Source organism: Calypte anna, chromosome 1 (genome assembly GCF_003957555.1).
Source record: "Calypte anna isolate BGI_N300 chromosome 1, bCalAnn1_v1.p, whole genome shotgun sequence".
NCBI classification, from domain to species: domain Eukaryota; kingdom Metazoa; phylum Chordata; class Aves; order Apodiformes; family Trochilidae; genus Calypte; species Calypte anna.
This window is the reverse complement of record NC_044244.1, coordinates 79,143,622-79,155,123: the sequence shown is the minus strand read 5'-3', so window position 1 is coordinate 79,155,123 and position 11,502 is coordinate 79,143,622. Positions and strand designations below refer to the sequence as shown.

Here is an 11,502-nt window from a genome sequence, read left to right as displayed (position 1 = left end):
GACCAGACCGGCATCAAATCTGAATTTAAACAAGAAAAAAAATCCCGCATTCTTGGGCATGGCAAAACATGTACATTTGGTTGCAAAATCAGACCTATAGAAGAGCGAGGTGGCAAAGCAGGTGCTTGCAAGAGTGGGATTGGATTTTACAGCATGAACTTTGAAACACACGACCAGATGACAGTCATGAGAAGGAGAAAGTGGAAGTAAAGGCCCTGTGATCCCCCCACACGTGGGCAGCCTGAGCAGGGGAGGGGATAGTGAAGGGGCTGCAGGCTGAGGCTCCCCAGGTAACCTGTTGGAGCTTTCTCACATGTAACTTGAACAGACTTTGCAACCTTTATTTGTACCTCCATCTTACAGAAAGACCAGAAAGGGAAAATAATTAGGAAAAAACAGCTTTTATTTGATACTTTTATTTATATGCAAAACAGCTCACCATTCATGAGAGATATGAAAAACGCATCAGATAGAAACCAGATTTATCTATTTTCACTACAAAATATTGCATTATATAAAGCAACAAAGACACACAAAAAAACCCTGAAAAAGACTAAAATCTTTGGATAGCAGATGTGTTTCTTTCTTTTTCTCTTCTGTTCCTAAAATGCTCTTCTTGTTTTAAGAGTTTCACAGCAAAGAACATGAAACATTTTCAGGTTATAGAATTTTTTTGGTTGTCACAAAGGAAAGCAGTCCTGGATTTACTTTTCTTTTCTTTTCTTTTTTTTTTTCTTTTTTCTCTCTTTTTTTTTTTTTTTTAGGAAAAATGTCCTTTCCTAAAAATATACCACACATACACACCCACACACACTCCCACACACATGCATGTATATGCACACACACATATACACCCACAAAGGAACTACTTCCCTTATAAACGATTTGCAAAGTACTTTTCAGACATAACTATAGATCAGAATAACAACAAGTTTTAAAAAAAACTCTCCTAGTTAAGTGCTAGTGGTTGTCGATCTCACACACACACACAAAAAGGGTCAAGAACAAATGCCTTGATATATATAAAATATACTTATAAACAGGGAGGAAGGGGAGGTTTGTCTTACACAAGTGCAATGTAATTGGAGGGGAAAAATAAACTTTAAAAAACAGGTTAAAGGAACATCGTATTGATTCCAACAAACACTCATAAAGTTAAACATAATGTTCCACAGGAGAAAAGTGTAAACACCCGACTATATAAACCAATTGGCACAAAGTATCCAAAGTAAAATTGCCACCACTCTGAAAAATAAATAAATCTTGAAAAAAATAAATTGTCAACTCCTTCTACCATAAATAAAAAATAGTTATTTTTAACTGCACCCATAGGTCACACGTTTAAGGTCACAAGTAGATGTTTTTGGATATATATAAAGGGGCACTTGACAGCCTGAAGAAACAATCCAGTTTTATCATTTCTCTCGGGAAAAAAAACAAAACGAGTCGCACCGCGACCGTGGGGGACAACCCCCGGGGGAGAGGGGACAGGACATACGGGGGTGGGCTGCCCCTTGCCCCCACCACCCCACCCCATCCCTTCCACCCCGGGGCAGGCGCTGCACGCCTCTGCCCTGCCCGCCGGACCTGGGGGGACAGGGACGGGGATGTCCCGGTGCTGCGGGCGTCCGTCCGGCTCTAGACATCCAGGACGTGGTTGAGATAGGAGATGTAGCAGATGGCCAGGCGCAGGATCTCGATCTTGGAGAGCTTCTTGTCGGGGGGCAGAGTGGGCAGCAGCTTGCGCAGCTCGGCGAAGGCCAGGTTGAAGGCCTCTACCCGGATCCGCTCACGCGTGGCGTGGGCCGAGCGGTACTTGGCCGTGGCGCGGCGGCGACGGCGTTTCTCCTCCCGGCTCAGCGGCGGGGGGTGCAACCCGGGACGGACCCCGACACGGCCGTCACCACCCCCCCCTCCCCGGTTCTCCCCACCGCCCCCGCCGCCTTCGGCGGGCTCCGGGTCGGAGGCGCAGCAGCTGAGCGCCTGGGCGTCCGCTCCCCCCAGGGACTCCGGGTCGGAGGGCGCCGAGGAGGGGTGGTCGGAGTCAACAGCTTGGTCCGGACTGAGCATCATCTTGGAGGGGGCGGAGGAGCCTTCCCGGGACAGAGAAGCAGAGAAAGCGGGTCAGCGCCCCAAACCCGCTACCGCCGCTGGCTCGGAGGGGGTGGGAGGGGGCATAGAGGCAGGGACAAGGGTAATGTCGGCCCCCGGAGCCCCGCTCCACCCGACCGGGGCACCGGGAGAGCCGGACGGGCAGCGGGGATCGCTGCTCCTTCAGGATGCGCTACTGGGAGCGATCCTGGGGATGGATGATGCCCTGTCATCTGCCATCCTGTTTCTAGCGTTTGGAGGCAGCTTCAAAGGAATATACTTCCTCCGTTATTCCCCACACTTGCTTGGGTGTAGGAATAGGGCCAGAAAGAATAAAAGAATATGTTGGTTTGGTTTTGTTGGTTTGTGGGGGTTTTGTGGTGTTTTTTTGTTGTTGTTTGTTTGTTTGTTTCTTCAAACAAGCTAATATTCAGTGTCTTAATATCAGATCGGTTTTTTGTTCGGTTGGGTTTTTTTTTTCCCCAAATTTAATCTCGTATTTCCTAACCAATTCTCTTTTGGTAACGATGTCTGGGATCCGAGATACAGACATGATGCTTTTAAAAGTACAGCTCAAGCCTCCCCAAACATAACTAGGCCAGCAGGGAAATTTCTTTCCGCAGTTAAAACTACGGGTATCTGATTTATCTGCTGAGTTCACACCCATCCTCACACCCTTTTTTTTTTCCTTCTTCTTTCTGTTTTTGGTGGGTTTTTTTTCCTTTTTTTCCTTTCCCATTGCTAATTGTGCGGATAGTGACTTGCCAGTAATCAAATAGGAGTGTTTGGAGAACCTCTTTTTTTTTTTTTTTTTTTTAAAGGTGAGATTCAAAAAGAAACCAAAGCAGCGGCCGAAGTTTCCCATTCCTTTAAATTTTCCCTCCTCTCCCCTCCCTGCGCGAAAAGCGGGGGAGGGTGGGAGATGTAAATAAATAAATAAATGCGGACGTGCCTTTCAAAAGAAAATTGAATCGTATCTTCTTGCGGCCTCACAGAGCACCATCTGTCATGTAGACAGCAATACAAACCCGAGCGCGTCCGTGGACATGCCGGCATGTAATAAAACAATACATCAGGCAAGTAGTGAATAACCTTGGACACAAATGTGTATGTGTGTAGGACTGGGGTGTCGAGCGAGGGTGGAAAGTGAGCCTGAGGGAGGACGGTGCATCGCCTCTCCCCCCGATTTCAGATCTCCAAGTATTTTCACGTAGTTTCCAGGAAAGTACCCCCTTGGGTCTCAGACCAGGTTGGAAAAAATTATTTAAAAGTAATAATAATAATAATAGTAATAATAATGAGACATGAAACGAGGGGCAGGAGGAACCCTTACCCTGCAGGGTAGAGCCCAGCCTCCCACCACGGGGGCGAGACGCGGGGCACGCGTGGCCGGGGGCCGGGACTACCCCCCACCGGGCGCACAGAGGGAAAGGCCTGGGGAAAGGGACAGGAGGAAATCTTGCTTTCTCGGAAAAGGGCTGCCGCTTGCCAGGTCCATCGGAAACGCTTTCCCTCCTATATTTAAGATGGAGCGTTAGTCAGGCCCACAAGGCAGGGGTAGGGAATAATAACCTGGCCAGGGCGCAGATCAGGTATTAGGGATTTTTTTGAGGGGGAAAAAAAATGAAAAGGGAAGGTTTAAATTCACCTTTCAGCTGAGATTCAAGGAAGGGGAGATATGCGAAAGCACACGAAATGAGGGAGGATTTGCTTGGCGTTTTTATGAAAACGGGCAATTGCAGAGGTTGTTCCTGGAGAAAGTTGCTTAAAGGTTTCCCTGCGGTCTGTGTTGAATTTCCCCTTTCGGATTGGGTTTATCCAGACGGTGGGTTTTGGCGAGCTGAGCCGGGAAGAAGTTTTTTTATTTTATTTTATTTTATTTTCCTTATTTCAATAAACCCATTCCCGTGCTACCTGGAAAAGGGATATATTGTTAAGGCTGCTTACCTCGGTGCAGTCGTTCGGACAGCCTCTGTCTCCAGGTTCCCTCGCCCCCTCGGCGATTCCTTTACAGTTCAAATGATCCTCCGGGAGCGGAGCATGGAAAAATTGAAAATATCAAAATCAAATCAAGTTAATTACGAGCGGAGAAATGTCCTGCTCGGATGGGGAAAGGCAGCTCTCATCCCTCGCCGCGGCCTCCAGCGCTCCAGAGATGGGGGATACAGTAGCCGTGTTTGTTTGCGGAGTATAAATGACAACTTAAGTTACTTACGATGCATCAGGGGAGAAAAAAAGCTTTTCCCCATCAAAGTCTGCCTTCGCCCATTAATTCGGGGCAGCTGCTGCAAGTCAGTTTTGATGGGGGGTGTTGGTAGAAATTTCGCTGGACAGTGCCGTCTCCCTCGCTCTCCTTCTTCCTCCTCTTCCTCGATCGCGATAGATAACAAAAGGGATGCGGCGATAACACCACCCGGGATTATGCCCTGTCTCCCGCCCCTCTCGGCCTTCTCTCCTTCCCCGCGGCGGCCCGCCGAGCCTCAGCCCGCCCTCGCCGCTCCCGGGCCGGGCCGTCTGTAGCTCCCGGGGAGCGGTACCCGCTGCGCGGAGCCCGGCGCGGCACTGCCGGCTTTGTTCCTCCGAGGGTCTGGATAACAATGCGTCGCTCCCTCCTTTCTTCTCTCTTTCTCTCTCTCTCTCTCTGTATATATATATATATATATATATATATATATAATTTTTTTTTTTTTGGGGGGGGGGGAGGAGATTGGGGTTAAGGTGCGGTTTTGTTAATTCAGCTGTCCGGCGGAGAGGAGCAGGAGGGGAAGACGCCGTCGGAAAATCTATGTTTGGTTTAGTTTTTCTTCTGGTTCTTCAAGAGTCGGCAACGAGGGGAAAAAAAAAGATAAACGAAACCCCCATCCGTCCCTGAGCTTCCTAACTCCTTCTGCATCTCTCCAGTGAGAATAAAGAAAGAAATGCAAAAGCTGGTGGGGGAAAAAAAAAAAAAAAAAAAAAGAAAAAAAAAAAGAAAAAGAACCAAACAACCCCCCCCCCCACCAAAAAAAAAACAAAAAAACAAAAAAACCCAAACAAACCAACCCAAAACCCAACAGCAACAAAAAAACCAAAACCAAAAACCAAACCACCACCTCAAAAACACAACCCAAAACAAACAAAAAAGCCTCCACGAAACAAAATATACGAAAATCTCGTTGTGGGTTCGGGGTGACTGCGAGAGACAACGTCGGTGCAGGAAAAGGCACGCTCACACGCACAAAAAGAAAGTAATGTTCCTCCTCCCACCCCTCCCGGAGTGGCAAAGCAGCCAAGGAGGGATGTGGAAGGTGGCAGGGGCGACACAGACAGAGAGGAGATGCTCTCGGATCCGCTCCTGGTACTAAAGGGTTTAGCACAGAGATGGTCGGAAGAGATAAAGGCTGGGAGAAAAGGGGACGGCATTTTTTCCCTCTTAAATTGATATTTAATGGGAAAGCCTATTGGACAGAAACCTGGACACGAGTCACTTAATTGGACTTGACATCTGTCACAGTGTGGGAGTTTTCACAGCCCAAATATTTTCAGCAGATCAGATTCTCACTGAATCTGTGCCACAAATTATAACAGTCGAGAGCAGCCCGTGAAATAAACCCTAGCCTCTGGATATACAGTCTCTAGCCATGGACACTCTCACTGCCATCATGTCATGTCCTGTCCTCTCCTGTCCTGTCCGTGTCCCTTGCCCCCCTCAAAATATTGGGATACCCACTGATCTAGAAAAACACCGCTGGCATTTCATATGCAAGCTAATAAATAAGCTTTAAACATCAGTTTCCATCATGTACACAGAGCGTGTGGAAAATCATCAGACTGTTTCTAGTGCATTTATTTTGGTCCTCCCCAGGCTTTCTCTGTCTCCCACCTGCCCCAAATCACAGTGCATGGAAGGCATGGCCCTCTTGGAGACAGGGGGTCAAAAAGTACCCCCTTCCCCTCAGTCCCTCTGCTCCCTGCCTCCCCTCTGGCACACAGACAGCAAGGCAAAGCAGCCAGCCACGGGTCTGTGGCTTTTCTTGCTCATGGAAAGCTGGATGGAGCCAGGCCCCTTTGTGATGGAGCCAGGGGACATGGGTGACTGAGGTGACTCCTCTTGCTGCCACTTTGCCCCAATGCCCTTTCCATGTTATAGACACTTTTTCACTCTGATCCCCTTTTAACTATATGCCTCCCTGCAGATCCCAACAAATAAGGGCCACAACCACTTTTCTCAGTGTAACCATCTTCCTCCTTGGGGACTTTCCTCTGCTAGGAGCCACTGCTGACAGTCTCTCCCTCCAGAGCCCCCAGAAAGGGGCAGCAGGAAGGGGTGGGTGAGGCAGGGCTCTCCTGCACAGAACAGAGCTGGTTCTGATGCTTACTGGCAGCTCTGTAGGTGACTGGCCTCACCAGAGCTTTTTGTCTTCTTGGGTGGCAAGGTGACAGGGAAACAGTACCAGGGTCTCTGTGGTTCATCAAGTAACACATGCAACTAGGGGGAGCTCTCTGAATGGAGTGAGGTTCTGCTCTTCATATGATTTAAAGGGCCTTAATAAGAGTGAGTAACATGTCTGAATAATTAAAAAATTTAAAATTATATCTAATCTGGGCAGATATATAACCTCCCTGCATGTCACCTGGCCCACTAGCAAAAAAAAAAAAAAAAAAAGCCTGCACTTTTTGTAGGTGTTCTCACTCCACACACCATGACAGGGTTCATGGACACCCAATATCAACCCAGAGGGTCTTCTGAAGAGCCTTGGCTAGGTGATCCTTGGCTGCCATGGGACATGCCTGCTGAAGACTCACCATGAAAGGCAGAGCATAAAGATACGGTGCAGTGTCTGGTTGGGAGGGTGTGAAACATGTGTGTCCTTAGTCCACCTGTCTGCCAGCCCTGACAAAGAGCTTCCTAGATCTGCAGAAAGCTTCCTGCTGGGTTTGAGGGGAGCAGAGAGGTATCACTGTGAGGTACCTGCATGATCTGCATGGAAAGGAGGACTACGCTATTGTTCAGAGGGGTTGTTTTAGCTACTGGGCACAGGGACTCAGTAAGCCCCTTTCCCACCATGAACAATAGTAACCAAAATCTCAGTTACCCCATCAAGAAGACTGGGGTATGCAAATCATAGAATCCGTGGCACATCCTCATTGAGCACTACTCTTGGGTAACATTCGCAGGAGATCTTTGGAGGTCAGGATTGGAGCAGTTCAAGTTCACTGTGCTCCAGATTGCAAGATCCAAGGCCACATTCCACCAAATGACCACTGTCCCACACTTCAATGAGCAAGCTGTGGAGGAGATCTTCTCCAGCTCTTTACTCATCTGTGGCTTGGGGCTGGTGGCTCTGGCTTGCAGTACTCCATAAGGTGTAAGACTGAGGCTTCAGCCCACAGAAGCTGCAGGTGATGGAACAAGTAGCTGGCTAAGGCTGCCATAAATGACAGCCAGGAAGATGATAATTCATGCAAGCCATCCTGCTCTCTGCAGCAGATGCTGTCATCACATGGCTTGCTTTTTATTTTTAATTTCTAGGAAGAGACCAAGCAATTGCTGCTCAACGCCCTTCAGTTACGAGTGGACGTTTCTGAAACCTCATGTATTGCTGTTTACACTGTGTTCTGATTACCCCATTGATATGCTTCATGTGAACATGTAGAGGTTCATATCCTGTCTTGGCCCTGTTAGGCATCTACCCAAACAGCCCTGCTGGGACACCACCAATGTTCTCACATCAACTGGAAGAGCCAGAGTGTAGCTTCCATATCTTCAGCTCTAGTAAGTCAGTCAGAAATGCTGGAGCTGCTGGCCTGGCTTTTCTCCAAGCAGACAAAGCCCCAAAACAGGGCAAAATTCTCCCAGTGGAGAGATCTCCTGGCTCCCACTGATCATATTTGCAGGAAGAGGTTGCTTTCCAGAGCTCAATATTTCTGGGGCCAACTGGCCCGGACAGGTAGGTCCTCAGAAATTATTAGAAATCCTGGGGGAAAAATGTAGTTGATGGAAACCAACAGTTCTATTTTGGCAAAGGAGGGATGGCTAGAGCTCTTCCTCAAGATGTCTGTGTCTTTTTTGCTAGAATATAGCCTGATACAAGTGTATTTGGGCATGCTGGGAATCAGTATCGTCTCAATGGAAGCTGCATAGACCTTATGATTTGTGTCACGAGAAAAAGTAATGGCAGTGTAACCCTATGGTTGGTCCACTTAATGCCACTAAGCCACTCAATGACATCAAGACAAAATGAAACTTCCAAATGGTACCAAAGGTGACCTCAATGGCATGAATAGCATTGGTTTGGCTTCTCTGTAAAAGGTGAAACTGCATCCTCCAAGCTGCACCTGATGAAGAGAGTGAACAGGAGAAACTGAAGCATAACAAGGGTCTCCAGTTGGTACAATGGACATCCAGTGATGTTGTATGGCTGTGGCACTACTGCAGACTAAATCCATGATAGTGAATCTTGAAGCACAACTGGACAGGCATCTCCTGGAGGAGAATCTGGAATTAGATTTTGTCAGACTGAAGGGCTGAAAGGGAGCCATGAGCATCTATTCTTCTTTATCTGTCTCGAGATGTTTCTCCCAGGGCTGAAGGCATAGAGGTTGAGCTGATTTCTTGTGGATGGCATAGCAGCTCACGACTCCTATCTCTTTCCCTGAAGCCTCTTAAGTTTAATGAGAATGAAAGGTGGTGAAAGTTCCAGTATCAAAGAATGCCACATCCCACCTTTGTGGGATCTTCTCACTGAAAAGCAAGAAGAAAATCACTCTCATTTGAATTTCAGGGCTTGCTGTCAAGCCAATAAAACCTTATGATCCAGAACTGCTCGCTAGATAAGACCTAGAATGGAACTAATATTAGTTAATTTATTAATGATAGTGAATAAAAGCTGCGTACTACTATGAGACTTAGAGAAGCATGTCACAGGCCACCAAACAACATCAAGTGAGAGGCAGTGCTCAATCAAGTGAGACACAGTGCTCATTCTGTGACCAAGACTCACAGGATTTTTCAGGAGATTGGGCTTTGGAAAATCAAGATACAGAGGAAGATTGTATTCTGGGTGTAGTCAGAAGAGACAAGTCTGAAAACAATGGTGCCCTGTGATGGTATTTTATGGAAAGGTCCAATTCACTTGTGTGGACATTTCATATTTGTGTCTCATGATCATTTGGAGGTCATGTCATTTAAGATAATAGCCTGGGTTGGCACAAACCCACTAAAAGTCTGCAGGGGTGCAGCACTAACATCCTGGAGTAGCCATTTGCCCAGGGAGGTGTTCTTCTGTCCCAGAAAAGCAGAAGACAGAAAGAACCCATCTGAGCCCTCCAAAGCTGGGCCAGGAATTAGGAAAATCATTTTTCATTTGCAGCCTGAGCAAATCTTGCCGGGCTGCCATGGGGAGACATCAAATACGGGAACCACAAGATCACTTTTATGGCATTGATTGTCAGAGCAGAGCTGTGCTTCCATTACTGACATGTCCTCTATTTGTCGAAAGGACAGCTTTCCAGGATGCTTCAGACCATCCATTCTCTTTTATAGCATATGCCATTCACATTGCTGGCATATGCTGCCCATTGAAATAAATGGAGCTTGTCACTCTTGGATGTGTTCCTTGGAAATAAACGGTCAAACAAATTACAACACTGAGCCATGAAAATCCTTGTCCTTTTGAAAAATCTGTGCTGGATTGGGGTGATATTTTTTTTTGTTCCACTGGTCATCTTTACTTCCTCTAGGCAGTGGGACCGAGGCTGTTTTAATAATGGGTGGGGAGCTTTGAGGCTGCTGACAGGAAAATCTTGCAACTGGAGAATATGAAAAAATTGTTTTCCCTACTGGGCCATGAACAGAGGGACCAGGGCCACCAGGTCTGGATTCAAGGCCATGCTGGGTGAGGTCTGCCAACATTGGCTGGACAGGCAGGCCCTGTCAGCTGCTCCCTTGCAAATGTAAGCGTGACTGTCTCTGGGACTAGCTGCTATGTTTAAATCAGCAGTCTCCAAGCAAGCTAATGGGCGAAATCTATGGGATTTGGACAAAATCATGGTTCTCTTTACCTAGTTGCTGCCTTTGGCTTACATCCCTTGGTTTCTGATTTAGTTCCAGTCTTTCCCTTTGACTATCAGACTAGATGAGCTGCGACATTAAGGTGAAGCTCTAGATGCTACTGAAAAGAGCCAGGTTGTAGTGAAATGAGGCAACCAGGTGCCACTAATTACCAGGTAGTTGGCATGAGATTGTGTTAAGCCAACCTGTGCCTGATTAGGGCGGGCCCCAACTGCGCATGAGCAGGATTAGGGGGCCAATAAAAGGTGAGGCTTGAAGCACAGGCTCAGCTCATTCCTGAGCAAGTCAGCAGAGAGGTCAGTTGAATCTGGAGCAATAGCACCGGGCCAGGCTAACCAGTCCTGAGGGCAATAGACTCAGAGCGCTATTTTTGAACTTCTGCTGGAACACCTGTTTGGACCTCAGAGCGCTGTGCCCTAAGAGAGGTTCGTCTTGCAACATCAGGTGACACCATCAGGGTGTTCAGCACCTTCACTGCCATGTTGTCTTCACATCTCCAAAGACCATCCTTGTAATGTTAGCTAATATTCCAGCTTTAATGAGGGGTGGGTGTCTGTGGAGATGGAAGATGATGTGTACTTTTTCAGTGGAATCACTGTGAGCATCTCACCTCAGGTTGAAGGCCACATGACTTCCCTGTCCATTCCCTACATGATAGAGGGTGCATTTTTCAGATATTACATTCATGCTTGATCTAAACGTTGGTGATCCTTGGTAAGCTATTCCACTAACCATTTCTTTCTACTGTTAAAAAAACCAATATGAAAGATGAGCATGTACACTTTTATCATTCAGCTGTGGGAATTTGTTATACCAGGGCACCCTGGATTAAGAGTTGTCTGTTACCATATTATCAGGTTTAGGTAGAGATTTTGTAAACAGATGTGTGTGCATGTGTGCTGTACAGCTGATATGCCTCTGTGCACCAGTTATTAACTTGGACTTTCCAGTCAAGCAGAGCCTAGCTAGAGCTATTGCTGCTGCTCCGGTCAGATGTCTGGAAATTTTGGACAAATGGGAAAATTCCACCTGGGCAAACATTTCAGGCAGAAAGAGAAGACATGCCTGAGTAAACTCAGACATCTGCCAGTCCTTCTTAGGTCAGGATTCATTAGTAGTGGCCGTATCAGTTTTGCACTATTCTTTTTGTTAAACTGAAAAGGTTTGAATGCCTTTGCCACTATGCAGAAGAGACTAAGTCCACCTTACTTTCAAGGTGGTTCTGGTCTGTTATATTTCCCATTTTCCCTGTCCATAACCTTATTCCCCAAAATGAGGCTAGCACGCTCACATGCTCAGCATGCCAAGGTCTGAATACGGAACAAGAAATACATGCCATGCTTTGCAGTGTGCCTAGA

General features: G+C 47.1%; 1 protein-coding gene across 1 annotated transcript; it reads right to left on the bottom strand.

Annotated features, from left to right (window-relative positions):
* Window positions 1-1,638: 1,638 nt before the first annotated feature.
* NHLH2 (nescient helix-loop-helix 2) lies at window positions 1,639-4,287 on the bottom strand. The gene is made up of 2 exons (XM_030466441.1): window positions 4,039-4,287; window positions 1,639-2,093 (listed from the first exon to the last, which is right to left on the bottom strand). Exon 2 carries the CDS (start codon window positions 2,071-2,073, stop codon window positions 1,639-1,641), a length of 435 nt encoding a protein of 144 aa, XP_030322301.1. The 5' UTR covers window positions 2,074-2,093; window positions 4,039-4,287.
* Window positions 4,288-11,502: the final 7,215 nt, after the last annotated feature.

Coding starts and splice junctions, on each gene's coding strand:
- NHLH2 (XM_030466441.1), bottom strand. CDS start 2,073: ATGATGCTCAGTCCGGACCAAGCTGTTGACTCCGACCACCCCTCCTCG.